The sequence below is a fragment of the Anguilla rostrata genome, chromosome 7, assembly GCF_018555375.3.
Source record: "Anguilla rostrata isolate EN2019 chromosome 7, ASM1855537v3, whole genome shotgun sequence".
Taxonomy (NCBI): Eukaryota; Metazoa; Chordata; class Actinopteri; order Anguilliformes; family Anguillidae; genus Anguilla; species Anguilla rostrata.
The window spans coordinates 14,860,162-14,885,500 of record NC_057939.1 but is presented as its reverse complement, the minus strand read 5'-3'; the positions used below and the strand labels follow the sequence as shown (position 1 = coordinate 14,885,500).

At 43.7% G+C, this 25,339-nt stretch overlaps 2 protein-coding genes across 7 annotated transcripts in view; both read right to left on the bottom strand.

Moving 5' to 3' along the window:
- Positions 1 to 11,136, bottom strand: part of LOC135259114 (suppressor of tumorigenicity 7 protein homolog) — a 30,700-nt gene extending 19,564 nt beyond the window's left edge. For 2 of the 6 annotated variants that reach the window (XM_064343041.1, XM_064343042.1), the window contains exon 1: positions 3,954 to 4,450. In XM_064343041.1, the coding sequence (XP_064199111.1) occupies positions 3,954 to 4,089 (136 nt within the window). In that variant the 5' untranslated portion in view covers positions 4,090 to 4,450. Of the gene's footprint in view, positions 1 to 3,953; positions 4,451 to 10,940 lie in introns of those variants that run through there. The other 4 variants (XM_064343043.1, XM_064343044.1, XM_064343045.1 and 1 more) reach the window with 3 other exon arrangements.
- A 623-nt stretch (positions 11,137 to 11,759) lies between these two features.
- On the bottom strand, positions 11,760 to 24,732 carry LOC135259117 (F-actin-capping protein subunit alpha-2). Its single transcript, XM_064343053.1, has 10 exons — positions 24,592 to 24,732; positions 18,031 to 18,094; positions 16,918 to 16,969; positions 16,470 to 16,533; positions 16,010 to 16,216; positions 15,535 to 15,614; positions 14,930 to 15,008; positions 14,185 to 14,256; positions 13,041 to 13,103; positions 11,760 to 12,684 (listed from the first exon to the last, which is right to left on the bottom strand). Exons 1-10 carry the CDS (start codon positions 24,628 to 24,630, stop codon positions 12,544 to 12,546), a joined length of 861 nt encoding a protein of 286 aa, XP_064199123.1. The 5' UTR covers positions 24,631 to 24,732; the 3' UTR covers positions 11,760 to 12,543.
- Positions 24,733 to 25,339: the final 607 nt, after the last annotated feature.

Genomic DNA, 25,339 nt, shown 5'->3' with positions numbered 1-25,339 from the left:
TCTTTTGGTTTATCGCCATTTCCAGTGAGTACATGATATAATTTCCCCAGGAATTCAAGTTCCAAGAACACGGACCTGATAATTATCAGTCCCACAAAAGCTAACCTGCCACACATCAATCACACAGAAACCAATATGCCACATAACTCAATTGCACATAAAGGAACATTCCATCATTCACAGTGAGCTCAGCTAAATCAGATGATGATTTTCAGGTCCACTGCTTCTTCAGTCAGGGGTCAAATATCGCAATTTAAGGTCAAAGAGTGCAACCCAGGCAATCTACTTAAATTTTCAAAACCCATCTTTATCCAACATCCCTATTAGTAGCAAGTGCAAAGCCTGTGTCAGGATAATGAAACACAGAAGAAAGGTGAGGAAAGCACAGGGACTGGGCCCTGTGCTTTGGACTTTACCAGTCACACAGGGACAGTCAGGACTACGCCAAGCGCACAGTGAGGGTTAGCATTACATCATACTCGCTGGCAGATTCTAACAGCCACAGTACACACAAATGCATAACTAAAGATAAAAGTAGAAATTAGATGCATTATTTACAGCAACAAAAATGCCCGAGGGTTCTTTTGCACGACATAATCAGTTCAATTCCCCAACTTCTCATGCAATTTACATACAGGAAGGTATCAACATCACACAACATTATGCAAGCAAGTCCATCAGGAATTGCTGCTTACATCCAAATCCAGTTTAATCACATCGCAGTTTGTCATTAATATAGTGAACTGGAATTCAAGCAAGAAGCATTTATGATGCAAGAAAAATGATATGAGCTCCGGCATTTGTAGAAATTTGTTAAATTAAAAGTGTGGAAGATGTCAAAATTTGCTTACATTTGTTCAGCAAGTGTGAAGCCCACCAAAACTAGACTGCAGAGAACTTTTAACTAGATTTTATATAGAAACAGTTCCTCATAAATGATAGCTTAGCCCTGCTTAGTGACTAACTACAATGGACTATGCTGTAGTCACTTACTATTTTCTGGAAAAGATTTTAAAAAATCTTTTTTAAGAGTCTCTGGGAACCAGTCAAAGGAAAATTAATATATTTGAAAATAATCCAGGAAATTCAAAGCTCTAGTGCAAAAACTGTAAATGAATCTATGAGCATGCGCATCAATCACAACCAACTACTGAGAAATAAATACAAATATCTGTCTCAGGCAAAGTATCAGAAAGCCTGGGTCAGCATGCAATAAATACTAAGCCTTTGCAGTTGACAGAAGCCTGGATTCAGTGGGCAAAAGCAGATTGGTGAATAACTATTATAAGTCTATAATGACCCTGTTACCTGTACCTTTGCATGACATAGAAGAGGCTTGGCCAGAGCATGCTAATGCCCTTAAAAGTGCTTCATCATTACTTACTGTTATGACACACACATCAGCACAGTGTGGTCATGACTACCAGGAAGTCTTACTTTGAAAAGCCCATCGATGAGCTTTCAAGTGTCCTCAGACTCCCAAATTTCCCAGAAATCAGCAGTAATGGCAATGCTAGCAATCTGTGTTTAATGGTGTAAATGCAAGTCAAGCAAAGGCCGTCACAGAAAAAGTGGCCAAAAGTGGATGAGATGGTGCCAGAATTTAACAGTTTTTATTTATTTATTATTATTTTTATTTTTTACATTTTCTGAAAAAATATAAAACTCCAAAACCTGCACTGCTGGCCTCTGGTCAGTTTCTGTTTTGTTAAACACCGCAGACCTTCCACTCTGTGTCCAGTATCCGAGCTTTCATATAAATAAGGAGGGAGAGAGAGTTCATAATAAAATGACCATTTTAAAACTGTCCCTGTTTTTTTCCGGGTTCTGGCCAGTCCAGCTCCTGTTGATAGCATTTTAGCATTTTTAGGGCCTGAAGCAGCATCAAGCAGCTGATCAGGGGATTGGTCAGGGGTTAAAGAATGGGGGTGGGGATTTGTGAGGCAAAGCAAAGCGTTGGGGAGGGGAGGGGAGGGGTGATACCCAGGAGCAGCCGCCCCAGCAAAGCAACTGTGGACTCGCTGGGGAAGATTAGCTTTAACACTTTTCTGTCAGTGTAACAGAGGCATGAGACAACACACCCTTCCTCTCAGCACGTCTCTTATTACACAAGACATCATATCAGAGGCTTGATTTGATTCTGTCAGTTACCACCGCTGTGAACTAAAGAAAGAGCAGAAACTAATTTTCGACTGTCAGACCAGAAAGGTTTGAGACGTTCCTGTGCTGGCAATATACAGGACTGGAGCATGTAGACACTAGCGTAGACAATTACAGACATAATGACGGACAGAATAACGTAGATTTACACACAGAATAACACACAGAATAACGTTCTCATATCACACCTCACATTTGTCCTCTGGTCGTCAGTGTGGACCCCTAATATGTAAGAAAATACGCAAGAATGTGAAAGAAACATTCAGAGAGGCAAACGTTTCACTGTGGAGCGCATTGCACTCACAGTACAGGTCTGGCACAGGAAAGCATTAAGCCACTGTTTGTCTCTTTGTCTTCTGGGATGACTGTTGACTAATTAGGGAATCTCTTCCTCTGCTCTAATCACGTCATCAAGGGATGAAAGCCCCATCGCCCAGCTTTAAGTGTGTGCTCTGCAGCAGCAACAGAGAGGACACTGAGGCCGACTCCGAGCTCAAATTTAATTGAAACCCAGGTGTTGAAAGAACATCATATGGACATGCAAATTCCTTTTTGAATGTCAACCGTGTTTGTAAAGGCGGTAACGCCTGCAGTACTGGTCTGCCACTTCCTGTTGCAGCACCTGTTCATAACCACCTCACCTGTATTTAATTCACCACATCTGTTCTGCTGACTGTCCGCAGCTTGACTCTATCCTGACTTTCAAATGCTAATTCAAATGACTAAACCCACACTGCAGGAACATTTCAAGACTTTTCAAATCGGACGCCCATAATGGTAACAGATATTTTCATGACTTAATACTGCAAAGCTTTTGATTCAGAGGAAAGAAAGGGTCAGAGAACATGACCATCTGTCACAATCTACCTTAAATAATTTAACGCTTGCCAGGCCGCCATTGTAAATAAGAATTTGTTCTTAATGACTTGCCTGGTGAAATAAAGGTGAAATAAAAAAATGAAATAAAAAAAACAAGTTATTTTTGTGTTCAGTTATGAAGCTTCTCCTCTACTCCGAGCATGACTTTACCCAGAGTTTGAGCTACGTCACAGCCATGTACATTCAGATAATTCAGATAACTGCAAATATTCTGCATTTCTCACATTAGGCAGATGCTAATGGAAAAGATCATTGGCTGCTCTGCAGAAACAGGGCATGGTGTGCTCATATGGAGTAAAGATGATAGATAGATGACAGTTCTGTAACAGCTCAGGACAGCCTGCAGTTTTTCTTTAAAGCATGATTGAATGGGAGTTAAAACTCTGGTTGGGAGAAGCTTTTTTTATCCCCTCATAGAGAGCTCCTGCTAACGCATCAAGCACCTGCATGGAAATGCCCTGGCGTTTGTCCCTGGAGCTCGGCTGGGCCTGTTTGTTTCTCGCAGTCGCCCTGACGGGGAATGCAAAAACAGGAGCCGTAAATGCTACCGCTACCGCTACCGCTACCTACGGAGTCCATTACTCCCGCGTCCCCAGACCTGCCGAAACAGCGCAGGACAAACACAGAGGGGAAGAAGGGAGGGGGAGAGAGGGAGAGAGAAAGAGAGAGAGAGAGAGATGATGGAAGGACCGTGGCGGCTGAGGACCGAAAGGATGTGAACTGTGGATTCTGCATCCCTGGCAGCTACTGTACCACTGAACCTTTACGCAAAATGGTAGCGCCTGAACACTAGCAGGTTACACAGAAAGCAGAGACAACAACGAGAGGGAAAGAGCAATAACGGGAAGGGAGGACCGGAGACAAGGCGCGGATGGACAGACAACAAAAGGAGGAGTGGTTTTGCCGTTACTTACGTGAGGATTCTGTGCCGAACATGGCTGGGCCAGGCGCTGTGGTGGTGAGAGGGGGGAGAGGGGGAGAGAGAGAGGGAGAGAGGGAGGGATAAAGAGAGAGGCGATGGTGAGCAGGCAGCGACACAGCAGGGGTCATCAAAGCACACAATGCATCCCTGGCTCCCGAGGCGGCCAGATGCTCCTCTCCCACCCCCGCTCGCTACTGTCCCCACGGCTACGGAGCACAAGCCCGCCGCCGCCGCCGCCAAAAAGCAAGACCCAAAAAACCGCCGCAATCCTCTGAAGAGCGGAGCGCGCGAGATCAGATCCAGGCCACGGCACAGGAAATGGTGGTTCTCTCTCTCTCTCTCTCTCTCTCTCTCTTTCCCTTCTGTCTCTCTCTCTATCTCTCTCTCTCTCTCTGGCGTTCTCTAGGTGATGCAGAGCGCTGCACTTGGTGATGCAGTAACCAGATACTGTAATCCTCCAGCAGCGGCTGCCTAGTCAGACACACGAGCGGCAGCGCGAGCTACAGTATGGAAACGCTGAGTGACGTCAGGACAGCAGGGGGGGGGAAGGCAGGGGGCGGGGGGCTGTGGGCGGGGGGCTCGGGGCTGGGGGTGGGTCAGGGAGGGAGCGGAGGTGCAGTGGGAGCAGGCCATTCAAAGGGAGGGGGGGGGGGATCATCTTTAATGTGGCCAAAAAATCATTGGCACGGTCACACACGCACGAACACACGTACGCGCGCACACACTCACACACACTGCCCTTCCCCCACCAGGCCACATCGTGTCTGGAGGCCACACAAATTGAAATGAATATTAACTGCACTGGGAACAGCACTGTACTACACCTGTATTTATACTGATTACCACCCCACTCAGCACATAACATACTGCAGAACCCTTAAGGAATATTCACAATTCATTCATATAGCCTATTGCATTCAGTTCATTGGTTTAAAACGCCATCATGCAAAACTGATTAAACAATTAGAAACTTCCAGAATTAAGACCCTATAGTTCATTCCCTTACACACAATAACCATTCAATATACTGAATGGTTATTGACTTTACTACTACAGCTAGCCTACTTCTAATACTAACACTAATTACAATAACAACAATTTCTCCATCTAACAGAAAATACAGAAATGAATGAGTTGGAAGTAAAAACACAAAACATTAGCCATTTAAAAGCAGGCAGGGACAATTCAAATAAGCAGAACTGTAGTAACGGCAGTTATTAAAAGGTGAACGCAGAGCCCAGCTGGCAGGGTCAGCTACAGCTGTACAATTGAGCCCCGAGGGAAAAGCAGATGGCCCAGTTGGGTGAGTTTGGTGGCGGCAGGGCCGTTGGAGGCGCCCAGCTCACTTCTCTTTGTCCTGGCCACGCACGGCTCCGCCGCTATTGTCCTCCGCGCTCTGGCTTCACCGCTCCCTCCTCCCACACATCTCCCACGGTCGCATGAGAGCCACATTAAATACACTTGGGGTGCATTGAAACTGCACTCCAGCAGCGGGAGAAGGAATTAGACCAGGTGTGACAGGCATCCATTATGGCTCTAATCCCTATACTCTTATGGCAACATTGAGACATGCAACCCTATTGCAGGGTCACTCCCTCCTCAAAGGGCACATTGGAGCAAATACTAATTTAGTAAGAGCCAAAGAACTACAACAGGAATATACATAATGGGCAAATAAATACCTTTAATTTGGCAGATTATAACACAGAGTAAATTGACTGTCCCCAGAGTCGAGCCAATGAGATTAAGTTATGAAAAACATCAATTTAACACACAAACAGCTGTGTGCGGATGCAAATTCAGGAATAAACTACTTTATTTCAGACCGCTTTTCCTCTGAAGGGGACAATTACCACCAAGGCCAGCGTCTCATCGGGGTTGCTAGGCAACTGAAGAAAGCAGAAAATGGGTGCTTCCAATCTATAGAGAGGAAATGGACGAAAAAGGTACAACGACTCTGAAATGTAAGCTGCCCGAGACAAAAACTGTTTGCGGCGTGCAGGAAGAACTGAAAAGAATGATCTCAAAATCTATGATTAAAAGCAAGAACACAATTAAAACGATCTCATTTGCACATGAATAAAGGTTACCATCCAGTTACATGGAAACAGTGAATCATATACACCCCTAACAGCCAATACAGCTCATTAAGAGTGGGACGTACACATGGGCAAAGGTACAGAGTGGATGAGAGACAACCAATGGGCATCATCCTCTTCTTGGCAATTATGGTCAAAGCAAAGGATGCTGGGGGCAGTCTTTTTTCCATAACAAAAACTCCCACCTTCTGTCAAACAATTCACCACGCCTGACTAATATGAAAAAAAACACACATTCGCACTTTGTCAAACGACTGAGCAGAGCCACAATGTATTAAATCTTTTTTTATAGGCTATGTCATTTCTTTGTCTGAATCCTTTGGTGGGTTAGCCACACTCCCTCCCCCCTCCAAGCTGTCAACTTTCAAAGCAAGTGCCAATACCACTTCCACAGATCACAAAATCCAATCTTCACAGGCAGTTTCCCATGTCTCCGTTTCTCTGGAAAACTATGGATCGAATAGAGCCATGCTTTTAGACAACTGGGTTTTTGCAGTCTTTAATTCAGATTTTTTTTTATTGAATATGATATAATATAACCATTATAGGGTTTCCTAGCATATCCACAGAGCCTTATTCAATAGCTAAACAGTCACACGAGGACAGCACTGAAATCCCATGAGGCTCTTGGTGTGTAACCATAGAGACAAAAACATTTCACATTTTAAAATTTATTATATAATGTTCGTAGCATTTCAAAATTTCCATCCATTTATATGGCCAATATGCCAAGTTCTTGCTGAATATCATATTTTTTTAAGTTAAGATCGAAGCCTAAAGTCTGTGGTTTAGGCTATGCATATACTATGTTCACAGTTCACAGTGAGCTCCAGAGTATTCTGGAAAGATCTTTGGGAATCAGCAGCTGACTGACACCTGCACACACAGTCCTTCATTATGTCTGACAGTGAGTGAGTAAGGCAGGTGAATCCTGCACATAAAATGGCTTGAGTAAGCCTTTGATAGTCAGCCACTAATTTTTCTTTAGAGCTCAAGAAGATGAACAGACTGCAAACAATGGAGGACAGCACAAGGTCTGGGCACAGCTACATGGGATCAGTGGGGAAAGGCAGCACAAAGCAAAGCAAACTGGGTCAGAGCTTAAGACGAAGTCTGGTGCCATCTGCTGGTGAGCAACAGACACAACTTGTTAACAAAAGAGAACTGTCCACTGAATGATCAAGGACCGATTTAACATATGTATACTTTTTAACATAAGTAGCCTTTTTACATGCAAAACTAGTCATTAAATCAGTCTGTCTCAACCAATTGTGACAGACAAACAAAGACTCAAATAAAATAAACAATAATTAGTTCCACCTTCGGTCTTTGGAGCTTTGTGCAGTAGGTACATGGAAGAGGGGGGCACATTTATAGGGCGCACAGGGTCAGCCACAGTGAGCTCTGGGCTTGGTGAACAGAGGTCAGAAGCCCCAGCTCAGGTTACTGCTGTGCTGTCACGCACCTTCTAAATTGAGACCCCACAGGAGAGAGGCAGCAAAGCACAAAAACACTGACCATCGGTTTGGAACAGCGGCCCCATCGCTGGAGAGCTGCTGGTTCATATCCGAGAGCGGGATAAGGTCACATTGACTAGAGGTCCCGGTTAAATTGGGAGACTCCTGATTTACAGATGACCTTTTCCCGAGGCCCGACATGGGGATGGGCTATATAGCTTTTTAATTCATTAATTGAATGGCACGCACTAAATAAAACACTGTACACGTTGCTTAGCGACTGGGAAACACCGTTCCACTAACAAGGGAAATGTGGAACATTTGAGCAAAAGTACTTTTCCAGCATCAAGTTTCCTGGCAGTTGAATGCATTTTAATTTAAAAAAAAAAAATTTTGCTCTTTTTTTGCTCTATTTCCTACTTCCACTCATTCTGGTAATCCTGAATAACATGTTTTTTCTACTAAAAAAAACATCAAACTGACATGCTCACATGAGTCGAGGGGACAGACATTTCCAGAGGTGCACAGTGGTGTGCAATAAAAAAAATTAATGTGTGTAATATCCAAGCAATACTGTAACTTCATGCACTGTAAAGACAAAGCAACGACTAACACACCCTGCACTGGAACATCAGATGATTTAAGTATTATGCAGGTTATTAGGGCCACAAAAAGAAATTCATTCTCTTCAAATGTACAAGAATGAAGCTCCATCCGGCTGGATAATTTCCACATTATTCAGTAACATGCTCATGGCGTCTTGTCCCTGACCTCTGCCCATATTACAGAAATACAATAAATTACATTAAAATACCACAGCAATATCATGACAGCATTCATAATTGTTTTTTTTTATTTTTATTTTTTTAAATCACAACCGCCAAAGTGCCTAGTACGTCAGCACTAGTCACTCTACTAGGGCTACATCACTCACTACACAACTTTAAATTACTACAAAGAGCTCAACCAACACCACACCAAACCTACACCAAAGCCCAGAGGAGGCAGTTAATGTACGGCAATGTGATGACCCGCCACTCCTCCCCCCCAAAAGAAATCATGCCCAAAACTCTCTCCCCTCCCTCCAGAGAGTGACTCAGCTATAATCATCTCATTAGTGGATGCAATTTTCTATTGCACCTCACTTTAGTTCCCTGGGAAACAAGCTAACGATGCTCGTGGAGCCAAACGCAGAAGTGAGAACCACACAGGGATCAGCCCACACAGTGGGGAGATGTTAATGGAATACATCAGTAAAGTAAAATGAATAAACACACAAAAGGAGCAAACCAGAGGGTAGCAGCACTGGCCAAGTTTAAAACTTCAGAGCTTACTGGGGAGCAGAACTCCTCCTTCATATTCACAGCAAACGCAGTCTTCTGATGCGCGTATCAGATTATCTGTTGGCTTCGAAGTGTTGATGCTTGCCCTCTCAATGTCATTACTCATAGCTCAATGTGAAATTTCACAGGGTCTTTTTTTAAAATGCTGAACTTATGACTGGGCTCAAACAATGAGAAAGTTGGCAGAGATCCAAGCAGACGCTCTTAAGCAGGAGGTTGTTGAAAGGGAAATGTGATTTGAGCTGTCCCCCCTTGTGATTTTACTGTAAGTGTGAACACGCCGTTTTTCTCAGGGGTTACTTACCCTGCCCCCGCTGTCCGCAGAAGGAACGCATTCTTTTGCAGACTGCTGGCAGTGCGTACGGCACCAAAATAACCCTGAAATGTCAACATGGCCATGAAATAAATGCGCATTCTGACCCTACTAGGGAAAATAGCTTGCTTTGGCCTTCACTGAAACTGAAACACAACTTCAATGAAAGAAAAACCCAGGCCAGTGCATCATGGCAGTGCGTCCTGTAGGTTAGCACTCTGCATTCTTCATTACTCACACAGGTAGCCAACATACTGATGTCAAAGGTTCCAGAGGACAGGGAGAGGCCACTATGAGATTTTAAAAAAGGTTAGGTGAAGCCAACAAGCTGCCAATTGACAGACCAAAGAACAGATCAGAGCAGAGTCTTGAGGCACTAAGCCTAACCAGCTAGGACACTCCTTGGTCTGGGGCTATTTTTCATGGTTTGGGTTAGGCTCCTTAGCTCCAGTGAAGGCAAATCTTAATGTTACAGCAATACAGTCAAATTCTAGATCATTCTGTGTTTCCCCAACAGTTTGGGGAAGGCCCTTTCCTGTTTCAGCATGACAATGCCCCCAAGCACACAGCAAGGTCCATATAAAAATGATTTTTTCAAGAACTTGACTGGCCTGCACATTGCCCTGACCTCAACCCTATCCCACACCTGTGCATTCAATTGGAAAGCCAACTGTGAGCCAGGCCTAATCGCCCAATCAGTGCCCGACCTCACTAATGCTCTTCTGGCTAAATGGAAGAAAATCCCTGCAGCAATGCTCCAAAATCAAGTATAACACCTTCCCAGAAGAGTGTAGGTTGTTACAGCAGCAAAGAGTGGACCAACTCCATATGCCCATAGTTCTGGATGAGATGTTCAATGTCAAATAGCCACATACTTTTGGCTATATAGTGTGTATGGTCAGAAGCACTTCCTGGGCAAATGGACACTTCTAAGCAGACCGGAGTAGACTCAGTTCTCAATGCATTCACACTAAACTGACTCTGTTCCAGTCACAACAGTGTCTCATGACATTCATCCAAGTATTTTCGTTAAGTGGGTGTGTCATCTAGTCAAGTACTACAGGACAAAAGTAAACCTGTTTCCCCAAAGTGTTCTGTCTAGCTTGACAAGGCACCCTGTATATTGTAGTAATTGGGCAACAGTAGAACCTCAGCTGTCCAGACAGGTGCAGGTAGCTAACACTACCACGGCAGATTAAACATTATTTAATTTTCAATCGATCATGCATTGACGGACCACACAGAGAGCCACACACAGGTTTTCAACTTCAGCCGAACAAGTTTTACATACGTTCATCTACACACTGGTAGACTAGACAATAGCGATCTAATCATCACAAGTGAAGGTGAGTAGCTCAATGCAAATTCAAATATCAACCAATATAGCTAGCTAGTAAGCAAGCCAATGTGCGCATTAGTAGACAGTCAGAGAATAAACTTTCCAGACCTTAGGACCCAGACACATTTTAAAAACTGTAACCCAATATCAATTTGGAAAATGGAAAAAGGAATTGGAGCAACGTTACTTTACATGACTATATAACATTTACAAATAATAATCAGCATAATGTGTGTTAATATTTTAAGCAGTTCTTTCAACAGAAATTTTACTATCACCCTAAATAGATGGTAGGAGCAGAGGAAGCTCACGCGGCAGTGGATCTGTAAACGTGTCTGAATTTTGGCTTAAGTTAGCCACTTAGCCAGACCAGTAGCTAGCAAGAAAGTTACGTTAAAGCACGGGTTAAAGTTGCGTTTTATAGTTACCTGTTCCTTTCGGTCAGACTTTCGTTAATTTTAAACGGCACACATAGAATGCAAACCAGTAACAACATTACAAAGTCCCAAACTGTCCCGAAGCTCTACAACCAAGCGATGCAACACTTCAGCTGGCTCCTGAAAACCAGGGTTTTCAGCCATGACACTGACAGAGCTTCCTTTGCAGCCCCTAGCGCCCGATGTACGTAACATCTATATACCATCCACTATACGGTTTCCTTTACCACAGCCATAGATTATACCGTTAGCCACGCAGTTCCTGCAAAACGATACATTGCAACCCAATACATTAGAACGTATGGCTTATTGGGTTCTGTTTAAACCGCAAAATGTCTACTTCACCAAAAAATTACTTATTAAAAAAGAAAAAAGATCTCTTGCGTTTTCGTTTACACAATGTACATTTAAGCCAGGTATATTTTTTATATAAAACGAGACTTTCCAGTAGGTTTAATAAACAAAATAATAATTCATAACACAGTTAAACTCAGTCTTTCTTGAATTATCAAAGATTGTTTTGAAGGGAGCAGAATATCGTTTCTTTGCATGCCATCTTTTAAAATAAATTTCCCTCAAGTAGCCTATTATTCTGGAAGGCGAAGAGCATGGTTTGAGGATCATGAGAATGAATCTCAATTTCATAATTGACAACTATCTGCGAAATGTTGCGCATCATTTTACCTGGAGAAGTCAACCCTGGTATGTAGCACAGGTTCTCCTGAACGGTTAATTATACAAGGTGTCTCAAGTCAGTTTACCAAGCACTGAACGCTTGACAAAGTATGGATGGAGACGTAAACGACGCAGTTAAATAGAAAATCTGTAATTTTAATGCAACATAATTAAGGTTGTATAACAGTTAATTCCAAGAGGAAATAAATCACGAAACCGACAGACAAGATTTTAATACAGTTATATATTACAATGTGTCTTGTTATAATACAGTCATGTCTGATTTTACTAAAAATAAGAACCTGGGGGGCATGAAATACAAATGTAAGTCATTAATTGTATGCACAATAAACATCAGTGCAATTACGCATGTTTTTTCAAGACAGAATTAGTTTCCCCACAGCTGTCTTATATGATCATGCCATGTTTGCATGGAGTTTTGCTCAAAGGGAATACAATGAATTGAAACACAATGAGCAAGTACATCTGGTGACAAACAAGGACTGCTTGGGCAGAAAATTACAGATATCTTCCATGTGTTCATTCTAGACTACATATAGAGAGGGATTCTTAAAATCATGTATTTTATCTTTTTAGGTCTGTTTTTGTTTCTTGCTAATCACTATAAGATGTGGTTTCAATTCCACAACAAGTACCAGAGGCCTGAACTATCGGGAGGTTTTGTACCTAAAACCGTTTGGACAACCCACCCCCACCACCCCAATAAGTTGCACTAGCAATTTATATTCCCAGGAATAATGTTACAGTGAGGTTTTAATGGCATCTGTATAAAATGTTAAACGCAGGCATTTTTGTGTGCATCCGATGGTTTTAAATTTGGTGAAACTGAACCCCCTTTTTATTTGCGTAATTTATACAAGGACAGTACAGCGATTCCAGTCACATGCACAGCGGGGTTTTAGGCGTTCTGCATCTCCTTCCCGATCTTGTAGCTCAGGATCTTGTTCCAGTCTATCTTGGTGCGGGTCACGGGGAGCTGTCGGCGTAAGGCTTTGAATGTGGTGTCCGACATGGTCTGGTAATTCTCATTAATGGCGGTCTGGGGAAGACAGCACAGAAAAGGTAGGCGATCACTTCTGCTTTAAAGCAGGGAAATAAAACTAACAGCTGACCGCTCAATTGACAGACACACTCAGTTGCCCAACACTTATTAGCTATTATAAATACAAAACAAGGTACTACTCAAATAGAATATATGCTGCTGAAAATGAAGACAGTCTGAGAATATTCAGATTTCGGGATGAGCTGTCCCATGTCCATTGCAACTCAAAGAATTTATAACCAAGTATTAAACCTTCTTTCATCACCTCTGATACTGCATTTTTAGGCAGCGCCTCAAGTTGAGGTCAGTTGAGCAAAACATTTTTCCTCCATTTCTCTTTTTCAGAAATATACCTGGTAGTCATTCTCTGCTGCCTCCATGATCTTTATGAATTCCTTTGCTGTTTGCGCTTCATTCTGAAATATGAGAGCAAGATAAGCAGGAATAGCATCAGTACTGAGAAACCCATGTTGGCTGCTTTGGTTCTTATACATGCGAATACCTTCACTGATAATGCAAATGACAGGCAATTAAAAATCTTACTGGCACTAGAATAATTTACACACAACACATTATCAAACTAACATTCTGGCAATAAACCGATTTACCCACATTAAGTTGATCGTTTGGTTATTTTAGCATTTATGAACATTTCACTTCATAGTCAATCGGTGCACTTCCTTCTTTGAGTTCCTGGAAATCTTCAGGTCAGTTTCCACTCAAACCACCACTACTACAGTGATTACAACACACTCCACCCACAGTTAACCTTTTCTTAACCATGGCAACGCATGTGATGAGTCAGCGCTGCAAGCATGCTTCTCATAGCCCAACAACAACAAAAAAAACATCCAAGCCGAAGTAGCTATTTATTTTGGGATTATGTAGATTTATTGGAGATTTAAGTCTTATTGAGCTTTTTAGTGATGCAAAACAAATTTCCGCTCAGACAATGTATTCTCTTAACACAATTCCCTTTCACAAGTCTGAACAATAATACTAGGGATAGTTTCTGTATCCACTCCAGCCAGAGTCACTTCTCAGTTCCCTCTGGGGATAAAATTACAACCAGCATGAGCGATGCTGAACCCAAGTTCAAGAAGCTCCTGTGACAATAACCATATTTGTGCTGCATACTTTCCACAGCAGTCAGCATACACTACACACTGTACACCATACACTGCACACTGTATCCTGCCATTCCGTTTCTCATCCTTTCAATTCAGTGTTCTCAAAAAATAATCAAAAAATGCCCCCTGTGGTGGAAGAGGGAGCTGCAGGTTGGATCTGACATTTTTTCACATTCCTCTGCCACCCAAACGCTCCCAAAGCCAACAACTGAAGTAGGACTGCCGCTCATTTTAAATGATAAAGAGAGACTTAAAAACACTTATACAATCAAGTTTTTAGAATCTGATTAATAAAGTTCTTACTGGATCAATCACACAAAAAATAATGACACAGTGTGTGCTGATTGGTTGAGGGCAATATACTCACAGAAATTGTCATCGACTCCTGCACTTCCTTATGGCTCACCAGCTGAACATTGCCATCTTCGTAGTAGTGAACCTGCCATCAAAAACAACACATTACCTCACTCACTTCATCTAGAGATCACCGATTCACAAATCTGTCATTTATTTTTTTAAGATCATTTTTCTGGTGGCTATTTGTTACAAGTTTCAGAAGTCTGCACCCTTTGTAATCTCTTACTGAACGATGGTTTGATGCATGTTAAGTCACAGCACTGTTAAGAGCGAACGGCTTTGCTGAGGTCAAATAAAAGCCCTTACACATTTTGCTCCAACTGTGACAGGGCATCCTAAAAATACTGCATTGTAAAAACATTAATTTTTTTTATTGATTTATTTATATGGTATTTGTGCATAAAATGCTGTTTTCATCTCCATAAACACACATGACAGTAGAATCACTATTGAAACGTGTTGTATTTTCGATACTGTCAAACGGCAAACGGCTTAAATGGCAAAGTGCTTATTACAGTTGGTCAATAAGAACTCTTCTTGCTCAGGGCCCTGGGATCATTGTCTGAAATGACTCGGTGCTGCTCTAATAGGCACTGACCAAATCGTGTATTTCCCCTCCAAGCCACTAATTACATTCAGCAGAGCTACTGAAAGCATCCTTTATCTCTCAAAACCTCCGCCCCTACAACTTATACACTCGACCCATAATCCACTGCTAGAGGGAGGGTGTATCACGTCCCATGACATAACAGTACCTGGATCTTCATGATTCCTGCCACTTGAGTGGAGGACTGGCTAACAGTGAACTTCCACTCTGACCTCCAGCGTCCATTCCTTACGCAAAAAGAAATTGAAAATTAAAAACCAATCGTCAGTTATAATGCTCACAGAAATGTGACTGTACATTTCTAAACACAAATGTTATTGTCCTAGTAGAACAGAAATACATACATATTAAGGAGTGGCAGGCCCTTTTAGAGGGCAGGGAACATGTAAAACCACATATGTTTTATGAGGAAGTCTGCCACTCTGATCTAATGATATTACCATACACCACTCTTATGAGATTAGTGTCCTCAAACCAGCTTTGTACCATTTACATGCCATAACTTATTAGCTTCACATATAGCCTTAACCAGCACCGCTTATTCCGATACTGTGGGATATTTACTGATGCAGTGCAGGCTAAGTGTCCTTCTCAAGGGCACAACAGCAGCGCCTCGCATGGGACTTGAACTCTACGCTGCCCCCTGTTCCAACAGCTCTACACTATACCTGGTTTCACTGTACTGTGAGAATCACCCAGCCTCGCACAAGAAACGAAGCAAAAAAGAACATTTAAAAAAAAAAAACAACATACCAGAAGTTTTTTGGTTGAAATTGATGGCACTCGATGCACACAATAATGGTTTGTTGCCCATCAATAGTTTTACCATAAATCTAGAAAAGAAGAGAGACATTTTTATTGTCACTGAGGGCCAGTATTCATTAAGGCCTTGAGTTATGAGCCCCATCCCCAGTCCTGATCAGCGCATCCCTATAGGATTGCGGTTCTCAACCTGCAGTCAAATTAGCGTAATTAGGCAGCCCGATGTGTGCACCAACAAACCTTTTCTTCCCCAGTGACAGAAAAAATATATTTTTTATAATCAGGGACTATTCCACCAGACGCCCTCAGGCTACTTTGTTTTGGTTTTGTACTGACAGGATACTAAACGGGCTTAATGAGTTTGCAGACGGCCCTGCCCCCTTGTGCAGACGGCCCGGCCCCCTTGTGCAAACGGGCAGCCCCTGACGGCGCTCTGAGGCGACGGCGGTGGCGGCGGCTCACTCACGGTGCACACCCCGCTGGGGTAGTGCTCCTTGACGTACGCCCGCACCGCCGCGTCCACCGCGGTCCGCCAGCCCTCCATGCCGCCGTCCGCCTCGTAGGGCCGCGGGTCGCTCGCCTCCTTCCGCAAGTGGTCGAACTTGAAGGAGACCTTGTTCTTGGGGTCCAGCACCCTGCCGTTCCCCAAGTCGCCATGTTCCGTGATTAAGACCTGGCGGCGGTTTGAAATCCGGGTTAATGGCGAGAAGATTCCCTGGCTGATTTACTTTTCCATTCCACCAATCTTTCACCCATGAGCTCAACGCTCATTCAGCCTAATTAATGTTTTATCAAGTAGGGGCTTTTAGTTTATTCAGTCATGAAAATCTGCACCAAACTCTTGGAAGAGCTTATAATCGCCCCTTCAGCTTAAATGGAAGCGTAATGTCACGGTGTCATTAATAATTGATATCTGTACCACTCACCTGTTCTTCGTACCCATTGATTTTTACTGGAGTAAACTGGTCCAAATTGTATTGTGCAAACGCACTGAAAAGAAATAAAAATACAGTAAGTTACTTTTTTAAATGAAATATAAACACACATAAGTTAACTGCAAAATAAAAAATAAATCTGCATCCTGGACATTCATTAATGTACTTTGCTGTTATTGTGATCAATGGCTGAGTTATTCATGACATTAAATGCTCAATGTTGCCAATGCTAGGGGAGGCAAACCAGGGACTGCCCCAGGCAGGCAGGTGACTTCACTGACTCAGCTCCTCAGTGTCATTTCCAATGGATTCGATTACGGCGCTAATACATTCTGAAATGAAGCTGACGCTAATGCTGTGCTTGCGCCACTGGAGCTGCCGGAACAAAGGAACGTCAAAAGAGGAACGCAAAATGGCGCGGGTTCTGAGAGGCACGTACTGAGCGGCTCCCTCCCTCAGAAGACTGTCGTTGTTCAGCAGCAACCGCACGTCTGAAAGACAGAGAGAAGCAGGGTGTCACTCGCCGCGAGGGCCTACTCATTTAGGAGCGCCCCCGAACGAGAGGCAGGCAGATCAGCGCTCCAGGACAGAGCGCCCCCACCGGGCTAATGAAGGGCAGCCAAATCAAAGGAGAACTCTAATGCGGGCAGACGGGCTGAGCAGGGAAATCTGTCTGACTGCGATAAGAAGAAAGGGACTTCGGGGGAAAGGGATCTACGGAGAAGATGCTAATTGCAGCCGAAAGATTATAACCCTCCCCCCCCCGCAGGAATCCCCAATGCTGGTTATTCAGGAGAATTCCAGACTGCAGCTCCTCCCCCAGAGCCTCGCTCTCCCAGCGACGCGACGCGTGAAAATCCACGCTGACAGCCGCCGAAGGCCGTCCTTCAGAACGGCGGTAATCCTTTCCGCCACGCTTTCCCTGAGCCCTGTCCCTCCGCGGCACGAGAGCCGTCCTCAGACATCTGAAGAGCCTGTCTGAGTTACAGTCCTTTCAGGTGAATGTACCGCATATGGGTTACAGCACAGCCATCTGCTTAGTGCCGTCTCGATTCGAAGACAGGCAAGTTAGGCTGCGTGGGGGGAGTGGGGGGTGTGGCATTAACAGTGCTTTGCTGTAAATGAGCGTGTGCGCTCATTCAACCAACCCTGCGTGAATAAAGGCTAAATTAAATTTTAATAAGTCTCCATAAAGTGCTTCCATAATGTCCAATCATAGTCTTGCAGGGTTTCATTTGGAACAACAATTTCTGCATTTTCTTTGTCCTTGCTGAGCAGGGCCTGTCTATTTAACATTTTTCCCTTTCTTCCTTCAATTTACAGTGTCTGGAGCTCTGATGGCATCACTGCAGGTTTTGCCATTTTGTCAGTTGGACTGGGGGCTTTATCTCACAGCACTGTGTTCACTGTAAAACAACACACAAATGGCTCCACTGCTGACCCTGTGACCCATGACCTCTGACTCTAACACCAAATTGCTTACAGTGGGACCTGGTGGCGAGTTATAACGGCACCGCAGGGCGACGGGGTCACGCGGTCGGCCGTTACTCACCGTTGAAGACCTCGTTGAATTCTCCTGGAGGTGCGTGAATGATGAAGTTGGCTGCTATGCGCACCTGAAACACAGAGGGGGGGGGGGGTTACACCAGGCAACCACAGGCAGTCATTGCATAAGCCATGAAGCACATCCTCTCTCAAACTGTGCTCGACATCTTTCAGCGGGTTCATACAGTGATAGAGACAGAACCATTTTGCGGTGTGGGTTTCTCTTACATAGACTTGGGCAATACAGGTTACGTGTGATGTGCCAGTAAAAGCCAACTGAAACTGAAAACGGATTGTTTTCGCGAGTCATTTTGACTCTCGCTGAGAGAGGTGGCGTTTCCGCTCGTAATCTGGGGCACCACACTGGCACTGCAGCTCCGCCTCCTCGCTTCTGCCCTAAACGCAAGCTGCGAAACTCGCGAGCTCTTCCGGTTTGTGGCCGCATGCGAAACTAACAACTTTCCAGCTCTGGCTCGCTTCAAAACTCCCGACCATACATGGGCATACGGAGCAGATGAAAACGCGTGCGGGGCGTCTGCGAGCGGCCCGGGGGCGTGGGGCGGACGGCAGGACTGGAGCGGCACGCGGACGGCGCAAGCCAACGGCCCCTGGGGCTCCGTCAGCGCCTTGCACACCCGCAACATGGCTGCTGCACTTAACCCTGTCTGATTGGAGCGAGTGTGTGTGTCTGTGTGGGTGTGTGCACGCGGCCCATGGATGCATGTGTATTCATTACCTACGAAACAGCAGCTAGGATGAGTGTACCGAACCAGCAAACAGGCTGTAAATCTACTGGCAGTGCAGTGTGAAGACGTGCACGCTCTGCACTGCAGTACTGGGAGTGCACTGTAGCACCTGTGTGAGGAACAGAGAATGGTGAATAACAGAAATCGCTCTGGCTGTCCTTCACTGCCATTCGCCCATTCTCTGCTGACTGTCCTCCCTCTCTGGAGGTGCCATAACTCCAGTGAAGACGCAGCTGTCCCTCCGAGAGTGCAGGCCACATTTGGGTTCAGTTCCATTCTCCAGTCATCAAATTCATACAATGAACCGAAGCTAAGTTAACAAATTGCAAAATGGCTTTAAATGTTATACGAGGACCTTTAAATTCACTGACCTCTACTGCCTAAGACGCGAGTCTTTTCTGGTAGTGGGAGAAAAAACCATTCACGGTAATAAGAATCACAATCCCTGAAGTCATCACCTCTCCTCAGGCTTACATTAACAATGCGATTCACTGTCTGGCGCGTGGTCTGACCGTCCCGGGCACAGCTGACACCGAACTGAAGACGACTTTACGGCTCTGTTATTCAAGACAGGAATGTTAACGGGCCTCTCATGCGCAGGGCGGAACCGCCCCGGTAACGGAGCTCAGAAAAGCTGACGACACGCTTGCTGTTTCGCGCGAGAGGCCTGTCGGCTTACGGTGGCAGATACGCGACATGTTCTACCCCGCGGCGCGGGCGACGGCTCGCCTCCCCGCCCCTCCGGAACGCTTGCGCTTATGAGCGCGCTCAGAACCGCCCGCCGTCGGCCACTACAGCGCACAGAAGGGACCCCGCCGTCTGCAGGAGGCCTCGTTCATCAGAGCAATTCCCCACGGTGCTTTGCAGCTGCTAACAGGTGCACACCAGAGCCATTATCATGTACAAATCCTTACACAGGAAAACTGGGCCCTATTTGCAGAAATCTCCTGAAATTCCAGTATCTTTAACAATGGAGGTATGAAATACCCTAGCCGTCGTAGGGATTTACATACGCTCAGCTTTCTCTGCCTCAGTGCTCAGCATTATCCATGGAAAGCTGTGCTTGGACTTGAACATGCAACCTCCTGGACCTGTATTGCAGTCTGTGAAATAGCCTAGAGCCCCTACCTCTAAGCCATGCTGTTAAATATACATACATAAAATACAACTATTATGGTTATTACTTTTCTAATCACTTTAAAAAAAAAACTTTCCCCTGAATTTATTAGCCTAATTAACATCACCTTATATAACACCTATAACATCATGCTTATAAATCATAACCACAGGCCTTGGGCACGGCACTGAACAGTGCATTTGGTTTAGCCCACATCTTCAGGTTGAGACAAAGACAAACCCAGGCAGACACAATCCTGTATGCACAGGAAAAGACTATTCATTCCTTCATCCAACACAATGTCAAAATCAGTTGGTGAGTCACAATACAATAGTTTTTTATTTAATAATATCTATTAATTCATTTATGTTGGGCAAATAATTTGGGGAAAGGGTGTATTCTGGGGTGACGCACAATCATTTTACCCTTTTGTAAGATGACTACCCTTTGCTGCCTTAAGTAAACATCCTGCTGTATAAACTGATAATGTGCAAATACCCAGCTAGCGTACAGGCCGTACTGAAAACGGTCATAAAACAAAGACTGTTAGGCAAATACATAACCCATTTTCTTAGATTTTATTTTGCCATTTTCTAGTATAGGGCACTGAAAATCAAAGAAACAAACAAAAGAAAACCTAGTCTTCAACACCACTTGTATGAAAAAACAAACACTATTTGAATATTGAACCGTGGCTTGCAGTGAAAATTCTGTAATGAGTTGTGATGAGCCTCAGATCTTTACTTAATTGACTGAAGCCTGAATTTCACAGACGCTCAGTGTGTACGCCACAAACACAGCGGCTCACGCTTAGTTTCCCCCGGCCGCCTGAAACCCCCACCAGACACCAGCTGGCTGCTGCACACCCCCGGTTTGGCTAGGTTTCACAGGACATGAACTGAACCCCTTCGTCAGTACATGAAAGGCGCAGTAATCTGCAGCGGTCTGACAGCTCTAACAACAGTCCTGCTCTCCCTTTAATCACAATGCTGGGAAAAGCACAAGCTACCAATTAACTCTGACGCTTAATACAAGGTGCTTCCATGCACACCTTTATAATACAGAGAGGAGAGAGGCTGCCCATTCCCACTGACTGCCTACAATAAGCATACTGTAGAGCCATGAATCCTTACAGTACAGCCAGGTCCAGTTTAAGCTGGCTCATACAATTCCATACAGAACAGGAAGCGCTGTCCAATATCCGGATGGACAAAGGATTGTGGGTACATTGCTGCTATATATGCAACAAGCAATATATGAGCGTATGAGACTGTACAAAAAATGGACAGAACACACAAGAAGGGATGTGATGTGAAAAAGAAGAGGAGGACAAAAAAAAAAGAGAAAGTCGGTTGGTTTCTGCAGTTCAGGGATCAAAGCTTTCAAAAACTTTGGAATCTAGAGACACAAAAAAAGTTTTTGGTGGGATGAGGGGGGCATACAATTCTGTTGTGTAAAAACACTTCATTTCATGTCACAACCTGAATGATGCAGGTATGGTGTTTATGCTCTGAAAGCGAAACATATCAATTCTTGGTCTAGGCCTCATCTAGAGTGGATGTACTGCACCATCTGCGTCCCACGCAAAAACACACACACACCTTCCAAATTCTGTGATGTGTCTGGTGGACTGTGTCCATTTCCAGCACATGCTAAAGTGGATTAAAGTTCAATATAAACCTTCAGAACAGTAATTGCAGATTAGAGGGATAAGTGAAATCCAGGGATATCTCTTCAAGAGACGCTCGCCAGGCGGACAGGAAAGCTTGCAGCGTTTGTGACTCGGCTGAATGTCTTAATCTCTGTGTGAGAATCGCCCAATGAAATCACAGTTCCCTCGCACGTTCATTCTGCAGAGTCTGCAGTCCGTGCTTTGAGCACTGAAAGTTCACAAGTTTCATTTCAGTTTCAGGGTACGTTTTTAAACCGGCCCGGAGGATTGCAGTGCTCTCGGATATTTTGGATACAGAAGCTTCAAATGATATGCAGCGTCTGTAATCACTGATGTTGGGGCATTTGTACACTTAAAGTAGGCCAGCGCCAAAACAACTTACAGTGACAGACTCTATATATGGATACACTCATTTTGTATAGCTTATTCCTAATTATAAACACAAACATATGCGCTTTTATATTGTACCAGAACGCAGCAATCTCAGATTCTATGTGGCACAGGAAACTGTTCCAACCAAAAATAAGATTAAATACAAGTCTGTAAAAAATAATATGGTAATACATGCATACAATTTCTGTATCTAAAATATCCATCAATGCATACTAAAACTGTCTTGGCCAGTGAAGAACATACACCGAAACAGAACCAATATCACAAAACTCCAAAAAGTGTGCTCTCTCTTTTAGCTTGAACGCTGACACAACAGTCAACAAGTTGGAACAAGACAAAAAATACCGGCTTTGGCTTCCTTAAGGGCTTGCATTCTTTTCAAGGGAACATCTTGGAAAAAATGATATTTTTGCTCTCAACTTGTAAGAGACAACATCGCAGTATATGCAGTAGGTCGGCTGAAGACACGAGACTCTGGAAGCCAGACGGTTCTAGGTTAAAATCTCCTGGGGTGTAGGCCTACATTTTACTATAACCTCATGCAAATTACTTAACCTGAACCACAATCGATCCATATGGGAAATATGTAACAGGCTACCATTTACAGTCTCCAGTGTTTGCTAAGCACATATTTTATACAAAATATCAATCAAATCGTTTTATTGCGGTTGCTTTAATGTTTCTGAATTTTTTCCTGCAAATATCCACTTCCTGATAGCATCCTGTTCAAAGTCCATGTCCAAAACAATATTAACCAGGCTATCTGTGCAAGTGCCCCTCCCCCCATTTAGCTCATAACCTCTTGTATAATATAAACTGACAAATACTAAAGTGCATACTTCTAATAAATAATCTGCCATGTTCATAAAAAGGCAGCAATTCCACAAATTTGCATAATATTTTACGTGCATTTCTGTGAACATTACCAAAGCTCATCTGTTCCACCCGACAGCATTAACACTAAATTCAAAACCAAAGGTTTGAGATTGGGCATATAGACCACATCACGCAAAGCACACAAATTCTTATAATCCATCTGGTGCTTCCTGATTTACCTTGTCAAAAGCAGATGGAAAGAAGTGTTGACTGAGATTATGTGGGTGAGGTTTAGTGTGGGGATGTTTCTGACAGTAATGAAGGAGCTGACAGCTCAGAGCCCTGCAGACTCGCATAAGGAAAAGGAGGCAGAGACAGCAGCTTTTCTCTATCAGTCCCTGAACAGACTCAGATGTGTTTAACACAGTCCCCAAGCAGGAGCAGTGTCACTACTGTACTGCTGCCATGTAATGCGTAAGGAAAATCCGACATCAAGCTACAGCCTGTGAATAAGCTCAGTCCTGTCCGTCTCAACGTGCATGCCTTTATGTCATCTTAAGAATGAATATTTTTGCATTTAAACAAGTAGAAAAAAGAGGGTAGCACAGCAACACAGTGTATAGCAGTGAAAATGCACAGTACTGAGTACATATGTCTGCAGCAGCAGCAGCTAAACTGCTCCAATGATGAGCAGAAGACTTGAAGCTAGCTACTAAGATGGCATTCCATCCACCATGTTACAAGTTGGTGGGGCATTTCCCACACCTATGCATCACCAATTAGAACTGGCAGGCCAGAGGTTTCTTCAGTATGAAGTCAGGCAATTTAAGAGATATTATGGTATGGAAACACGATTATGGCAACATTTAGCTTGCACCCTTTTGCAATAATATTCCTATGGGTGTATGGGTGTGTGTGTGTGTGTGTGTGTGTGTGTGTGTTGGGGGGGATGAAAGACAACCACACCCATGTAGGGGACTGTCAGGAATCCAATAACAAACATGACGTAATATTGTTGTGGAGTCGAACCAGTGGTTCCTGCACCCCGTAATTATAATTCAGTTCTAGCTATGTCCTTAGACTCTTCCCAAAAGCAAACATCCGCTTAAAACTGGGCCAGAGCCGTGCTAGATTAATCGTGGCATAACGAAGTCAGGAGGCTAACACACATCCAACTTTCCACAATAACCGTGCAATTGGTAGTTCCGTCGCTTGTTGAACTAATATACGTGTCTTGAAAATATCCAATTTCTCAGTGTGCCAATCCGCCGCGCCCGAAAACCAGAATTAGCCAGCTGTTAGCTATGAAAACGCAGCGCCAATGGCAACAGGGCGTGTACATTATTAGCTAGCTATAGCTAGCGGTTTGGCTGACTGACTAACAACACAGCTCGCTAGCCAGCTAGCTAAATGAACAAGTCGTGTGAGAAAGTAATATTGTATTACGGATAAAATTCAACACGAACAGAAAATAAAATCCTTCCACACATGCTTTTAAAGAGTCAAGAAAACCCCGATAAGTATCTATTTAACGTTAGTTATCTATAGGTTCTGTGGTTCCTATTTTTGAGATAGGACCGTACAAGGAGTCCCCGTTTGAGATTCGCAGAGACTGGAACGGAAGTTGAGCAGTAGCCTACTCTTGAGCTAAAAATAATAGTCTTGTGCAGCCGCGCACGGTCGGCCTCTTATAACGCTTAGAAATGAATCGTAGAGCTCCTCCATTCATCATGTGGATCTAAATACGTAACTGGTTCCCTGCATAAGGAAAGCGTGTTTTCATCCAAACAATGCCATAAACAAACGACAATATTTATCTCTTACCTTCTCCTCATCAGATAGCTGCTCCTCATGATCCGCCATCTTTCCTTCCGGCTAAGCAGTTTACTGAAGCTGAATCTGACGTCAGCAAAGGGAGTATTCCCTCATTCGGAACAAGCATAAGAAATGAACGAGTGAACACATCGCGTCTTATTGGCTAACGTGCCGCCTGTTTAAAGTTTGGACCAATGATAATACAGTAATGAGAAAAGCAACACTCCCCATCCCGCCCCACCCGGTGTCATGTGGAACCTGAGTGGAGTGAGCCCAAGATGCTAAGCATACCGTTATATGTGCTAAACAGTAATCATTCAACTAGTATGTCACAAGCAGACACCGATCAATTGGGAAACCTACTTACATTGAATTAAAATATCTATCAAAATAATCACGATATTCCAAAAACTGGCAGACAAAAGTAACATATTTTAAGATGAAACACGGGCCCATTGTGAAGTAATTACCTTCTTTCAGCCACATTAGGTCAGAAATAGCTAAGCATTACATGAATAAATGTCCCATATTCCCCTTCCAAGACTTTTAATTAGTGTGCTATAGCCTATGACAAATGATTCCTTTTGAAAGATGTTACATTTTCAGATGATTAAATTATAGATTGACAGATGAAATTATGTTGATAAAAGTGTGGTTGTCTGATCACCGAAAACAAACCATTAGTGGAAAGTTAAATGCTCAAAGTAAAAGGCAATGCGACAAAACTGCATTGTACAAATGATTATAGGCAATAAAT

What these genes read in the sequence shown, in the direction of transcription:
- LOC135259117 (XM_064343053.1), bottom strand. Translation starts at nt 24,630, where the DNA reads ATGGCGGATCATGAGGAGCAGCTATCTGATGAGGAGAAG. An exon ending in ACCCCAGCGGGGTGTGCACC is followed by an intron (nt 15,615 to 16,009) that starts GTGAGTGAGCCG and finishes CTTCTTTTCTAG; the next exon opens with ATTTATGGTAAAACTATTGA. An exon ending in CAGGAATCATGAAGATCCAG is followed by an intron (nt 14,257 to 14,929) that starts GTACTGTTATGT and finishes TTTTGATGGCAG; the next exon opens with GTTCACTACTACGAAGATGG.